Source organism: Alternaria novae-zelandiae, assembly GCF_023758075.1.
Source record: "Alternaria novae-zelandiae strain BMP 2774 chromosome Unknown scaffold_2, whole genome shotgun sequence".
In the NCBI taxonomy this organism is placed as follows: Eukaryota; Fungi; Ascomycota; class Dothideomycetes; order Pleosporales; family Pleosporaceae; genus Alternaria; species Alternaria novae-zelandiae.
The window spans coordinates 1,836,336-1,851,184 of record NW_026056962.1 but is presented as its reverse complement, the minus strand read 5'-3'; the positions used below and the strand labels follow the sequence as shown (position 1 = coordinate 1,851,184).

At 53.7% G+C, this 14,849-nt stretch overlaps 4 protein-coding genes across 4 annotated transcripts; 3 read left to right on the top strand and 1 right to left on the bottom strand.

Annotated features, from left to right (window-relative positions):
* Positions 1-319: 319 nt before the first annotated feature.
* Positions 320-6,497, top strand: J4E88_001648 (uncharacterized protein; the record flags this gene model as incomplete). The annotated part of the gene is made up of 2 exons (XM_049395317.1): positions 320-2,128; positions 2,178-6,497. 2 exons carry the CDS (start codon positions 320-322, stop codon positions 6,495-6,497), a joined length of 6,129 nt encoding a protein of 2,042 aa, XP_049259181.1.
* A 262-nt stretch (positions 6,498-6,759) lies between these two features.
* OCT1 (Mitochondrial intermediate peptidase) lies at positions 6,760-9,141 on the bottom strand (the record flags this gene model as incomplete). Its single annotated transcript, XM_049395316.1, has 1 exon — positions 6,760-9,141. The coding sequence occupies one exon, from the start codon at positions 9,139-9,141 to the stop codon at positions 6,760-6,762; it is 2,382 nt and encodes a 793-aa protein (XP_049259180.1).
* Positions 9,142-9,323: 182 nt separating this feature from the next.
* On the top strand, positions 9,324-10,198 carry J4E88_001646 (uncharacterized protein; the record flags this gene model as incomplete). The annotated part of the gene is made up of 3 exons (XM_049395315.1): positions 9,324-9,350; positions 9,398-9,490; positions 9,578-10,198. The coding sequence occupies 3 exons, from the start codon at positions 9,324-9,326 to the stop codon at positions 10,196-10,198; spliced, it is 741 nt and encodes a 246-aa protein (XP_049259179.1).
* Positions 10,199-13,283: 3,085 nt separating this feature from the next.
* On the top strand, positions 13,284-14,823 carry J4E88_001645 (uncharacterized protein; the record flags this gene model as incomplete). The annotated part of the gene is made up of 8 exons (XM_049395314.1): positions 13,284-13,388; positions 13,452-13,486; positions 13,537-13,616; positions 13,670-13,692; positions 13,760-13,904; positions 13,956-13,981; positions 14,029-14,642; positions 14,700-14,823. The coding sequence occupies 8 exons, from the start codon at positions 13,284-13,286 to the stop codon at positions 14,821-14,823; spliced, it is 1,152 nt and encodes a 383-aa protein (XP_049259178.1).
* Positions 14,824-14,849: the final 26 nt, after the last annotated feature.

Sequence of the window (14,849 nt, the reverse complement as noted above, 5' to 3'; positions counted from 1 at the left end):
GAGCGAAGCTACCGCCTAGGTAACGAGGAAGGGGCGAAGGATGCGACTTCTGCCTGAAGCGCAACTATATTCAGAACGTCTGAAAGGTGTCTGATTGTTGTATTGGCAGTATGAGAGGTGCACGAGTGGCGCGACGTGATGTGTGAGGGTGAAGGAAGCTCGGAGGTGCTGCGGAGTTTGTCAACATTTCCCTGGGGAAGTCGCGCTCGACCGCAGCGCGTCACCTCAGATCGCGCGCCCCGCGCAAACAAACCGCCCTTCTCACCCCGACGCACACCCGCTACCCCAACCTCCCTCATGTTGCGGGCCAATCTTTCGCATGGCCTCCCTTCGCTCAATCGGGGTCCACAAGCCCTCCGCCCTGCAGTATTTGGTCCAAGAGTCCATCCTGACCGACGATAGCACCGACCGCGACTATGTCTGGGACACCTACACCGACGACAGCCCCGATGGCTACACCGACGAGCTCGTCACCACCGAATACCACGTGATCTGGTCGCGAGGTGGTGTTGTACGCAAGGTCTTCAACTTTGAAGTTGAAAAAGAGAAGGTCAAGCAGGCGCTCTTGACATGGTTCTTGGTAGACGAGCCCTCCTATGGCACCCACGAGCCTACCGACAACTCGTCAGAACACAAACCTGCCGACCCTGCAAAGAGCTTCCTCACACAAGGGACCCAGCCTGCTACCGATCCCACTGCGCCAGCCAGTCCCACAACGCCCACGGTGGAGAAGCTATCGCGTGCTCTCGTCGTCTTCCTGAAGTCGCAAGCACACGTCTTCTTCCTCTCGGGCACCACACACATCGTAAACCTCCCCTTCGAGGTGGACAAGGCCTTTCCTGCAGCACGCGGTGTTGTGCTACAGAGGAAGCTTGCTCCTTTGCACCCTGTGCCCACCAGTCCGCAGCTGCCGTCGGCTCCACAGAATTCCTTCCTCACGAACAACCAGTCTTTCCTCTCACAACAGTTCTCCTTTTCACAGAGCTTTCATAAACCCCACCGGCGGCATGGCTCTTCAATGGGCGCATCGCGACATGGTAAATCTCGCCTGTCGGGTGCAAACACGTTTCTTGATGATTTGATCAATCCTATTGCGCCTCTAAATCCAGAGTCGATACCCAGGTTATATTCCTTCACAGACCCGCTATCGGAGCTGGGACTGGTGGTCAGCGTTATTGCAGGTGGTGATCGCAGCAGCTTCTTGACCTCCCAAGGCTCAGGTCATCGGCGACTCGAGGCAATTGACAAAGCTGAGGAGATCATCTACGTGTCTCCGCGGAACGAGATTCTGTTCGATCGCAGTGGTAATGACAAGCCTCTTCTACTAGTAGTCACAGCAAACCACGAGACTAATGTATTTACCATCTGGTCTGCGGCCTATCTTGAGCCAAAATCAATATCAAGTTCTCGCAAACAGCACATTCCTCTGCCAGTAGCCAAGTCTCGACGCCGTAGCTCATATGGCGGCACTGCACCGGGAACAGGCGCAACTACGCCGGCAATTCGTGGAGCTGACAGATTGAGGGAAAGCTTTGGTGGTGCTCCACGCAGCAAGACTCAGCCCCCATCCTTCAAGATCACCAAGGAACGTCTCTCTGACCAAGCAGTCGACGACGCTCTTGCCTCACAGCTCAATCCCGACTCCGACATCACCCGCCAGCCAAAGGAGTCTAGGCGAGTAAGCTCGTTGTTGTCACGGGCTGAACTCTCAACGAGCTTCGACAGAAGCGCGTTTCAGGACATGGCAACGTCCCGCACCAGTATTGGTGGTAGCTTCAATGCAAGTCAGCGAAGTAGGCACTCACTAGGTCACGATCGTACAAGTTTTGGTGGCTTCTCACAATCTCGGAATCGAGCTTCCACACCTGGTAGCGTTACATCCCGAATGAGCTTAGGTGCTGTATCGATCGATGACACCCTGGACGATGTCATGGACGAGGATACGTTCGACACTATAGAAGACTACGACGAGCTTGATGATCTGTTTGCACCGCCTGATGGTAAAGGAGGGCCACAACCTGGGGATGGACTCCACAAAGAGCTCATCATCAGCGTCATCGCAGAGCTCCCAGTCACGCAATACCTCAAAAGTGGCCTCTTTGCCCTTGGGAACCCTTCAAATACTGAGGCAAGTCAGCATCGTTCCCAGAAAGATGACGTTACTAACGCTTGAGTAGGAATGGCATGAGCCAAAGGTACTGACGCTGAATGCACCCTTCAATTCAGCAACCCTTCATGAGAGAAAGCTGTACCTGTACATATCCCATCCGTCACTGCGACTTCCACTGGAATGTGAGCTCGCAGTCTCACGAAGAAGACTATCACCATCCGCATCGGCGACACAATCGGGGTCGTCCAGTGCGGCTCCTCGATATGCTTGCGTACCGAAATTTGTCAGCTCGCGACAGCTCGATAACGCACTGGATCTTGTGAAAGTCCGTGATGGCCATGTCGAGCGAATCGCGCAACTCGATTCGAGAAATCCCCAGGAATCTTGTATATCGTTGACTGCAGGTTGGGGTAGCCACCTACCGGTGAAGCTCACCTTGGACTCCATGAAGATGTTTGATCCGTATGCCATCATACAACGCGATCAAACCAGAGCAACGGTAGGGTCAAGACGAATCATAAAACCGCGTCAGCCGTTACGAGGGCTATCGTCATTAGGGAAAAGCGGCAAATTAGAGCTACATGACGGTGAGCTGCGTCGCCATCGGATGGTATTGCGTCTGTCACCCTCGAATGGCTATGTTGCTGAACTCTTCCGAGTGCTTTCAACGGTTCTACCAAACTATGCAGGCGAATTCCTACTGGAGATTTGGTGGAACATTCGCAAATCGCTATCGGATGAGGGAGCGGAGCATGTGAGTGCTGATTGGACAGCTTTCGTAGCGACTCTGCTCACTCTCGCGGTACCCTTCATCGATGAGAAGAAGGGGAAGACGGTCACTCGTGCAAAGTCAACTCAGCGAAGAAGTTCTGGGCGTCCTGCAAGCCAAGCCAAGCCAGACGAGTTTATTGATGACGAGGACTCAGCATGGCGTCTTATGTGCAATCGCCAGACGTCGACACCGCAGGCCAAGAGTTGGGGGTCCTCTCCCTGGGCCTGGGCGTTGCACTCTAGTCCGACATCGACGGCGATGAGTCCGCCGGCCAAGCGTGACTCACTGCAGCGCCAGTTGCCAACAATCGCTCAACAGATCAGCATCAAAAACGGCATGATACCAACTTGCCTCGAACTTGCTCGTCAATATGTCCAGTCACCGATCGGCAAAGCCACCAATGACCATTGGAGACGAATGTCTCCCTCGGAGAAGCAGGATCTTCGCATATCGTCTTTGTCTGAAATTGTGGTGTCGCTCCATCTCTTCCGTGAAGAGCGCAAGCTTGACACCCTGTGCCAAGATTTTTCTGATATGCAACATGGGAATCTCGCACCCGTGTTAGCACAGATTGGGTACTGGCTTCGTTGGGAAGCATGGGATTGGAGACAGGGTGGATTCTTCGATCTTGATGGGGGTTCAAGTCAGGATTGGGCATATGACGAAACCACATTGATCAGCAAAGTTCGGCTGCATGCACAGCCATGGGATGCGCCTCCCTCAATCATGGAATGGATTAGCACTGTCACAGGGTCCCAGCATTATGCCCCATTCCCCACACTAGCGATGCTTATACGGAAGTCCAAAGCCTCTCCACACTCGTCCATCAACATCGACGAGATCATAGCCGGGGTAACGCCCAGGACTGTAGCATTGCACAGGTTCTTCCGCGACATAGATCCTGCATCGAGCCCTAAGAAGGTTGTAGAGCTGATCAGGACCTGCAATATCAGCCCTGAGCTGTTAGCCACGTTGCCGGAAGCCGCCAAAGCACCACTCATGGAAGCTATTACCAGATGTCAGGCGAGTCCACCTACTACATGGTCGAGCTCACTACTCAGACTCGTCCAGCGCGAAGACTTGGATCTTAGCCACACGCCAGTTGCAGACTTTGCCCACGATAGCCACTTGGCCACAACAGGCGGGGGTCTGCATGCAGCTGGCACAACACGAGACGTTCACACTATATGTCAAGGCGCTGATCGAATGGAAGCAATCCAATCAACATCTGAAGTTGATCGGCACTACATCACGCGACTCATCTTCCGCGAAGATAGGCGGTTCATGGAGGCATACACGCTGCTAGAGCCTCTGCGGCAGACTGTCGCAGAGTATAAGGCTGACAACCGGCAAGACGATGCAGCAATGCTCGAGGGACAGAAAGCACTTATGCAGTGGGTCATGGTGCGCACGTTCTCTTTGCCGTTAGGCAGTTCCATGATCAAGTTCAGCAGCAAGAAACCTCTGCTGACAGAGAAATACCCGCTATACGGCTTCTCGACATCATGTCTCATGAAGCCAATGGGTAATGTTGTCACTGCAGAACGGCAAAACTACTCCGAGGAGAAGTACTTTTGGGCATTTTTTAACGCTGGTGCTGCAGCTGGTCTCAGCATATCGCGAGACGCCCAGGGCATCGACACGTCATGGATCATGTACAACAAACCTTCAGAGTTGACGAATAAGCACGCTGGACTGTTGCTTGGCCTTGGCCTAAATGGCCATCTGAGAACGATTGCGAAGTGGCTGTCTTTCAAGTACCTTACCCCCAAACATACCATGACTTCGGTCGGCTTATTGTTGGGCTTGGCCGCCTCATTCATGGGTACCATGGATACGCTGGTTACAAGACTGCTATCGGTGCATGTCACAAGAATGCTCCCACAAGGAGCAGCCGAGCTAAACCTCTCTCCCTACACCCAGACCACGGGCCTGATGGGCATTGGTTTACTCTACTACAACACACAGCACCGTCGCATGAGCGAGGTGATGCTTTCAGAGATCGAGTTTGTTGAGATTCCAGATCCATCAGAACCACCAGATAGTTTGCGGGATGAAGCTTACAGGCTGGCTGCGGGTTTCGCGCTCGGCTTCATCAACCTGGGCAAGGGTAAAGATCTTAGAGGTCTCCACGATATGCGTATAGTTGAGCGTCTCATGACAGTCGCTGTAGCGCCTAAGCCCGTCAACGTTGTCCACATCCTCGATCAAGCCACAGCTGGAGCAGTCATCGCCGTCGCCCTCATCTTCATGAAGACCCACGACCAGACCGTCGCGCGTAAGATAGATATCCCCGATACGCTGCCCCAGTTCGACTACGTTCGTCCAGATATTTTCCTCCTCCGCACCCTCGCAAAACATCTCATCATGTGGGATACCATCGAAGCTTCGGACACCTGGATCATCAAGAATCTGCCGTACGATTATCGCGAAGCCTGGGACCTCAAAGGCATTACACGACTCCGTAGCGAGCAAATGCCGTTTTACAACATCATCGCAGGTCTGCTGTGGGCTGTGAGTCTCAAGCATGCTGGTACGGGAGATATTCAGGTCCGCGACTTCCTGATCAAGTATTTGGATCAACTGATACGTATCAACAAACTTCCTGCCGTACGCTATGATTCCAAGCTTTCCAAGAACACAGTCCGGAACTGCCAAGATCTCATTGCCTTAGCCGCCGCAACTGTCATGGCAGGAACTGGCGATCTCGAAGTCTTCCGTCGCTTGCGCGGTCTCCACGGCCGCATCGGTCCGGACATTCCCTACGGCTCTCATCTCGCAGCTCACATGGCCTTTGGCACTCTGTTCATCGCGGGTGGTACCCAGACCTTCAGTCGCAGCAACAAAGCCATTGCCAGTTTGATCTGCGCATTCTACCCCCTGTTTCCCTCTGACGTACAAGACTCGCGGGCCCATCTCCAGGCGTTCCGTCACTTCTGGGTACTAGCCGCCGAGCCCAGATGTCTTGTTGTGCGAGACGTAGACACAGGACGCGCCATATCCATGCCCATCAACGTCGTCTTCAAGAACAACCAAGAAGGCAACGAGGAGCCACAAACAAAGACATTAGTAGCGCCCTGTCTACTCCCGGAAATCCATCTCATCAGCCGCCTCGAAACAGCAGATCAGACGTACTGGCCCACGACCCTAGATTTCGTACACAACCCACTCCATCTCAAATCCTTCGAGCGCAACCAAACACTGAACGTTCGCCGTCGATCTGCCCATGATACGTACTCCACGACGTTTAGTTCTACTCTCGTCGCCCTCAACGATGCGCAATCATCCAAGACGGCCAACCTCCTCTTCCACTGGATCTTCACCCTTCCCGCGCTATCGCAGTTCATATCTGCCAGCGACGCGGGACTCATATTGCCACTTGATCAACACAGTAAGAGCTGGCTGGATCCCGGAGCTACAGTTGTCGAATCGAGGTTGGTGCTGGGTAGACTGGCGAAGAGCTGGAAAGTTGAAGAGCTGAGGGAGTTGAAGGGCGTGTTTGAGTGGGCGGATGCGGCGTGTCGGCAAAATGGGAAGTTGAGGTGGTTGGGTAGGGAGGTCGTGGAGAGGATAAAGGCGGGGGTTATGGATCGGGGGAGGGGGATGGGCGGGTAGGAGGGGATGTGTGAGATGAGGGTATCTGCCGTATAAGGTTCTGTAGAGAGGAGTATGTAAGTGCACGAAGTAGCATTCCAAATTCGCATGATTCAAAAGTAATAAAGGATACTACAGGTGTTCTGCTTGATTTGAGAACTCCATATCTATGATATGAATGCATGCGCGTTTAAACGTATCGTCTACCGTCTAACCATCTAACCATCATATATACATGCGTCGCAACATTAAACGTATATAAAGCATGACATCAATCACGACTCTATTTCCCCCTCGCCTCCCTAATCCCCCATTTCCCCACCTCGGCCATAGCCTCCTCACCTCCCTTAGCTAACCTCTCATCCTTGAGCACACCCGCCAAGCACTGCCAGCCATCTCTACCTCCACCCCACTTGAGCACCTCATTCTTATATAACTCACCATTCTCCCTATCCAAACTACCTTCCTGGCCATTATGCTGAAACACGTCTTTCCATATCTTCGCCGCTAGCGCACGGTCAAAGAGGTAAGAATAGTACGTAGCCCCGTATCCAAACAAATGGCCAAAGAACCCTTGCCAAGCCGTACCAGCAGGCTCAGGGACAGAAGCGTATTTGTTGTAGACGTCATGGTACACTTTCGTAGAGTTGAAATTGGGTTCTGCGGCGATGGGGGAGTGGTACACTTGATCGAGCATACAGAGCAAGATCTGGCTTTCGAGTTCAGAATGTTGGTTCCGGTTATCGATGGCGAGCCGGGCTTCGACTGCGGCCATGGGAACCGGCGCATCGGTTTCCCAGTGGCGGGCGTAGAGACCTAGGACGTGGGGGCAGAAGGCGAAGTGCTCCATTAGCACCGAGGGTAGCTCGGCGATGTCGGTTGCGCAGCGGGTGCCAGAGACGTTTTGTAAGGCGGTGCGACCGAGGATGGAGTGCAATGCGTGGCCCATTTCGTGGAATAGGGTGCGCACGTCGTGGATGTTGAGGAGGGTGGGGCGAGAGGAAGAGGCCTTGCTAAAGTCGCAGATTAGTGCTATCGTGGGGAGTTGGAAGTAGCTGTTTCGTTCGGCGTTGTAGGATACTGGCATGCCGTCTGTGGCGGCTTCGATGGGAGAGGAGAAGCGATGCGGCATGTGGGCCATTTCTTCCATCTCGGAAGGGAGAATCTCACGGCTGCAGCGGAGGGTGAAGTGTGCTGGGTTGGGGGTCTTGCCGGGTCGTGAGTACAAGTCGCAGTAGAGCACTGCAATGTGACCTTCGGTGTCTGAGATGACGTCTAATCGGCGAACACCATCGTCCCATACCTCCCCTGGTTGCGTCTCTTTGGGAACGAATCGGACGCCGTAAAGACGGTCGAAGAGTCGCGATATACCCTGTAGTACAGTGCCAACGGAAAAGTATGCAGACAGAGAGTCGGGCGTTCGCTGCCTGTAGTGGCTCTCCATAGAGGCTAGCATTTTCTGTGTGTAATAGAATTTATCCCAGGCGTTGATGCGATCGGGGAAGTTGTCCTGGTGGGCGTCGCCTCTCTTCAACTCCATCAACTCCTCTAGATCAGCGAGAACAGCCGGCCGGCTGTCCTCATAGAGGGCTTTTAAAAATGTGTTGACAGCTTCTGGTGTTCGCGCCATCTTGTTCTCTAGTGTCATGTGTGCGAACGTCTCGTAGCCTGAGGTTTGCGCCAATTCCACTCGCAGTTTCAATAGCTTTTCCAATCTCGCGATGCTTGGTTTGTTGGCTGTCCGGACAGCCTGGTACGTCTCTTGCCGTACATCTGCGTCGTCTACGAATCGTAAAACCGCTTGCGATTCGGAATGCATGGTAGAGATCTTGGTCTCACCCCATTTCGTCAGCGCCTTCGCGAGGTTTGGATCCAGCCCTCTCAGCTTCGACGACTTGAACCTCAGGTCCCGTTTCTCTGGCGCCATGCCTTCCACAAACTCGTTCCCTACGTCTGCAATCTCGCCGCTCAGATCTACCAGCCGCTCCCTTGTCTTGTCGTCTAGTCCGATGCCAAATCTTGAGAAATCCTCCATCAATATCCGCGCAACGATGCACTCCTCCTCGCTCCATGTGTCGTACACCTCGGATATCTCCGACGCCTTCTTCAGCTGGTCGTGCAGTACCGGCGTGGTGTTCAGCTGGTTCATGTACTGGAACACCGTCTGGTAGGCCTTCATCGCCATCATCTGGAACTTGCGATCCGGATGCGTGCCTCTTACAAAGTCGGCCAAGTCTATTACCCGACATAGTAGATCGCTGAGCTTATCCAAGTCTTTGACCATGTGCTTGAAGTCCTCCGTCGACTGCGCGGCCGCCACCTTTTGCACCACGGCATTGCAGCGTTGTATCGTTACAGTAACGAAGTCGACGAAACCCTGGGGATGGGTGAGGTATTGGTTCCCTATTATTCCCGTGGGTTTTCCCTTTTGCGATGCGCGCTTGAAGTCATTCCAGAAAGATGCGTTGTCGAAGACTTTGCGCAGGGCGTCGTCATCTGTCTTGCCGCTGGCAGACAGGCCGTAGAGAGCGTTGGGCGGCGCAGTGTCGCGTGCTTTGGCGGCGGCGGCGAATGTGGAGTTGAAGCGTCGTTGGCGTTGGGAGGAGCGCAGGCATTGTTGGCAGACCCATGGCGACTGCTTTGGGCGAGCGAGGCGCTTGAGCATATTGGGTTGCACGGGTGAAGGGTGGGCTGGCAGAAGTCGGACGAGACGAACGATGTCATAGCTAAGCCGAGGACGGGCGGGAATCTTGCGGCGCTCGCACGGCCGTTTCCGCGTCTTCTGAGCTCAACATCACCAGTTGGACATTACCAGACTCAACCCATTGCGCCTGCCCCACGCTCGACATGGCTTTCAGACCGCTGTTACGGCAGGTGAGTAGCCCGCAGGAGATGACAGACTGGGTATTGACATCGCATAGCGCGCCGCTGTCCCCGCCATGGCCGCCCTCTCCGCCGCAGCAATCTTCGCACCACGGACCGTATACGCAGAAGAGCGACCTGCCGACCACTTTGTACGTTGGAATGCCCTCAGATGCTCGACGAAGCTTTTTTTGGGTCCTCTGTTCCCCTTGTTAAATGTAATACTAACGTCAAAGTAGGATCGCAAACCTATCTACGATGATATGCCCGTCGATACCACAGCGCCTACCGCTCCCGCCCTGACAGAACCGTCGAACTCTTTATCTCCAGAGTCTAGCTACCGACCGACACCGACCGACCGCCTCGCAGTCCAGATCGGCCGTGCGCGCATGGCTCTGTACGAGCAGGCTGTCCGCGGCGAGAAGGCCGTTGACAACGCGCTCACCGAGACGCTCCGTCTCGAGCACTCCTTCACAAGCACCATCCGCTCCTTAGCCCCACCACGGGAATCCGGCGAGAAGGTCCTCCCCGGCGCACTCTACGTCCTCGTCTCCTCCATGGCCGGTTCCATCGTCACGCGCAACCGCAACATCCTCCTTCGAACCTCCGTCCCTGTCGCTGTCGGCATCACCGCTGCAAAGTTCGTGCTGCCCATCACCACCAAGAACGTCGGAGACCTCATCTGGACCTACGAAGAGAAATACCCCGTACTGGCGGATACCCACCTGCGGATGAAGAACAGGATCTCGCAATTCATCGAGACTGGAAAGGCACATGCGCAGGGAACTGTTGGTATGGTCGAGGGCAAGCTGGCTGATACACGCGAGAATCTTGAGGGCTGGGTTAAGAAGGGCCGGTAAATAATACCTTAGCAAAAGCTTCCATGGCACGAGTACCTGTACATTATTAGTAGCGGGGCATAGGTGGGAAGACCATCTTCACGCAATGTGATTTGCATTTCTTTTGTTCTATGGCTTCCTCGACATGTCTTTCATGTCATCAAGTCCAGAAGTGAAGTTGTCCCTTGAACCCATCACGCACGAATTACCGTCGCTTTTACCCATAACCTCTTCAGCCCTTTGTATGACCTTTTACTGTACTTTCCCCCCTTTTTGTCACGTCTCAGTGAGTTTCTCAGGAGCAGAATGACCAAGGATGACTTAATTCTCGGCGCCCTCCTTGTGTTCTTCCTCATCGTCGTCTATGTGCTCCATTAGAGCTTGTCGCATTATCACGTCTCCAGCTGATCGTCTCGATAGCAGGTTACGTGTGAGATCGATGAGAAACTGGGGCGGCAGGTCCACGGTCAAGTCTAGCAAGCTTGGGCAATTGGCGCATAGGTCAACCAGAAAGTTGCGGCTGTTGACATACTTTGGACGCACGTAAAACCAGAGGAGTTTTTCGCAAGTAATCATCGCCTGAGTGTTTGAGAGTATCTCGAGCATGTTTCGACGAGCATCCACCACGTAAAGAGGATCTTCCAGATCTTCCCCAAGCGCCTGGGCGGTCATCAATCTCGCGACCGTAACGTCATCTTGCGGGATAAGACCAGTATACAACCACTGCATGTATCTGTCGAAGTGGCCATCAGGCAAACCTTTCAAAGGTACATCAGCGATTACCTCTTCCACCGGTTGAAGAGGCAGTGGCCAGCGCAGGCGGCATAACGGACAAGTTCGTTCCCGCTGCAACCAACCATCGATACATTTGGTGTGAAAGTTTTGTCCGCATCCTTTGCAGTACGAAACCTTAGTGAGATCGTTGATTTTCTCAGTGCAGATCGAACATTCTCCTTCAACGGGTTTGCGAGACTTTTGCAACTTCCTCTTGAAGTATTGTGAACTTGAGCAGAGTAGGTCCTCATGAACTGCGAAGACAGTGTTTTGGGTGCCGAAGAGAACATTCACAAGTTTGTGGCCGAAACTATAACGCAAATCAATGGGGAACACGACATCTTCTGCGTTGATCTTACCGTATGTTTTTGCGTGCGGGTTTGCGTGCTGCACCCCGAGTTCTTGACACCGTCATCGTGATATCCCGTTTGCTGAATTCGTTGATCCGTTGAATTGTGTCCTTGTACTCTCGAGAGTCATGTAGGTGTCAAGGTCGTTGGTTCATTATCATGCACAATATATGCTGGACCAGCACGATCCGCTTAGTGTCACTCTACCGGTAGTGAGGCTATCGCAGAAAGTAATGGCACGGAAAAGGTAAAGGTGATTTCCAAGGTCAGGTGAGAGATCTACTGTAGCATTGTCGTCGCTGTGGTTGCGGCCAGCATTCGGTATCCCATAGTGACAGTCTCATTGTGTTTGGGTCCGACGGAGATTCGACGACGTTTGGAGAGACTATGCTAGGGTAGTTACGTCTCAGTCAACGCGACTTGCCATTTCGAAACTGGAAAGAGCCGCCCCACCTGGCACTCGCAGGGTAAGAGCGACCGACCAGAAGAGCTTTCCAGACAGCAGTCACATTTGCTCACCTCCTACAACACAGGTCTACCTCCTTTTCACTGTGAGCGAATTCCTTTCTTTGGAGACGCTCACGAAAATCGCGAAAGCCATCTATAGGCGACTTGCCAGTGACGTTAAGCACTGAAAAATTCGTCACTCTTACTCGATATGAACAAGCCAACATTGCCCACGTCTGATAAAAGCTCTTAGCATCTCCGCCAAGCGCGCTACTTACGACCCTACACCACAGGCTATCATGCCTGGCCTACTTGTTCAAGATGCACATGCATGACAGCTCAGCGCTTTGATGCATGGTCGCTGAACGGTGTATGGCATAGCAGGGGACGCCGTTGGATGATGCTAGGCAGGACGCTTTCAAAGCCCGCAACGACTGCCACATACTACGCACCCCCACAACTGCGCATTACGGTTTGAGTGGTTCGTACGAAAGCGGTCGTCTCCTTGCTGATTCTTGTATCCACCACCACGCCTATCTGCAACTCCAACAGACTTGGTGATTGCATTGCATGCTGACCAGGCCTCTCTTGTGAAGGTGGCCGAATTCCAATACCTCGGCGATTTCTCCTTGCAGCAAGTATCCCGACATGATGCACTTCTCAACAGCCATACCTTGCATGTACATCGCTGGGATACTAGTGAGAGTCGGTACGGATTCTGTCAGCTTTGCGAACGTTTCTCCCCCACGGTCCAACGGTCCAGGCCGCAGTGGCAGGTAAACCGCCAGTTTGGTCAGAATGGCATGATTTGACACGGCCTTCCCCGGATCCGATACATTGGTTGATGCGCCCGACGCATTCCTTCCAATGCAGCTCACGCGGCCAAGGCGCCGGAAACGCCGAGCTACGAGTGGCTGAACCAGACGAAGACGAAAACCATAGTAGAGACAATGGCAGGGAAGCATTTGGAATTCCGATAGCCGCAGGTTGGAAGCCGTTTGGGAAAGTCCTTTGTGTACGCTAGAGAACTGTGCCTCAAACACACAGCAGAGCAAGGCAGATCAGGTCTCATTCCCAGAACTGGGTCAGGAGCCGGGACTTAGGTCGTGTTAGCGCCCGAGAAGCAAAGGAAGAAGACAACAATAGGGGCATTGAGACATTGACGGGCGTGTTGATGGTGTGCACCTGGGGGATGGTCGGTGAGCTGGTGGCCCAATCTCTCGGAAGTAGTGACGCATGTCCAAAGCCACGCACTCGGTACTGGCAGGATGAGGCGTAAAGCTGTCGGTGTCATTCGACACGTTGGGCGTGGCTGTGGGTCTTTGCAACAGGTGGCAGCAGACAGGGCGGTCGAGGTTGCGAGGACTGCGGGGTTGACTGGCCCCCTAGCGCTCCCGTCGGCGCTTTCGCTGTCGGCGCGCCCTCCAAGGCCAGGGCCTTGGGAACGACATTATCCATTCCGCTGGGTTTCGCCTCTTCCTCGACACGACTCGGGGCGAGTCCTGTAGCGCACCGTAGCGCATCCCCAAGACATCATGGCCACCTCTGCGACTGACCGTGTGCGCAAGACCAAGCTGCGGCCGCTGTCCAGTGCCACCAATCTCACCGACTTCACACACTCGACGGCCGACCCAGCTGATGTATGCCGCCTGCTCTCCCCACTACATACGTACCATGGACCCCAAACTAATCGCGATATGTAGTCGGATGCACCGTCAGATGGAGAACTCAACGACTTGTACCTCTCCTCCTCTCCCTTCGTATACTCCATGCGCTTACACATCGCAGCGAGGTGCAAAGCCTCACGCCAAGCATGTATGGCGTCGAGAAGAAGTACGGCCGAACTTACCATGGCTTTCATGCTGGAGGTACGCACATCCACCGAACGGCTTTTCGCCTGACTCTAGCTAATTGACTCTAGCCTACCCATTCCCCAACGACGAGGTACGCGCTGCTAGAACCCATATTCGCCATTTGCCATTCGCCCTCTCGCTGACTCGCACACCTACAGCTCGAAATCTATCGCCTGGAATGGGAGCATCATATCATAACAGGACTTCTGCAAGGAAAACACTACTTCGCGCCGCTGAACACAAAGAGATCGTCGAGGATGCTGGACATTGGCTGTGGCACCGGACAATGGTGCATCGCGATGGGTATGTGCTGTGTCTATAGCTCCTTGTGGAAACACGACTGACAAGCAATAGCAAAGAAGGCTCCAAAACATTGGCGGGTACGCGATGCAATGCTCTCTTCATGGCCACGCTAACCAGACATCAGGTTGAAGGCATCGACTTGTCCGCGATCCAACCCAAGAAAGACAGACTGCCCAACAACGTCGACTTCTGGCTGGACAACATCCTCAAAACATCATGGTGGTTCCCCGAGAAACAACCCTATACCTACGACTACGTCCACACACGCTTCATGCACGGCATCTTCACAGATTTCCGAGAAATCATACAAAAGGGCTTCAACAATCTGAAACCTGGTGGATGGATGGAGTCGCAGGAGATATTTTCCAAGCTCCAGTGTGCCGAAGGCATGCCGGAAAGTTACCCGCTACTTGAATGGTCAAATCTGCAGGACGAGGCCGCGCACATCCTGGGCCGGCCGTTGCGCATCGCGGATAAATTAAAGAGGTGGTACCGAGAAGCCGGCTTCGTGGATGTGCACGAGGAGGTCTTCGCTCTGCCCGTGAATCCATGGCCGAAAGAAAACAAGTCGAACATGTACGGCAAGTTTTGCATGTGGAATATGCTCGTCGGTTTGCACGGATGGACGATCGAATATTTCGTCACCGGCCTGGGCTGGACGCCAGCAGAGGTCGAAGTCTACCTCGCGCATGTGAGGAACTCGCTCGCAGACGAGAGCGTGCACGCCTACTACAACTTGTAAGTCGCTTGTTGAACATGTGACGAGATTGAGAGACGCACACTAACATCTACCAGCTACGTAGTATGGGGGCGCAAACCTAACGACGGCGAAGCCGGCAGCACAATACCCAAACCCGACCACTGGCCGCAGCCTCCCTCTGACGACGACGAATCCACCTTTTCATCGGGAATCTTATAATACACATTTGGAACAGCCAGTATTAG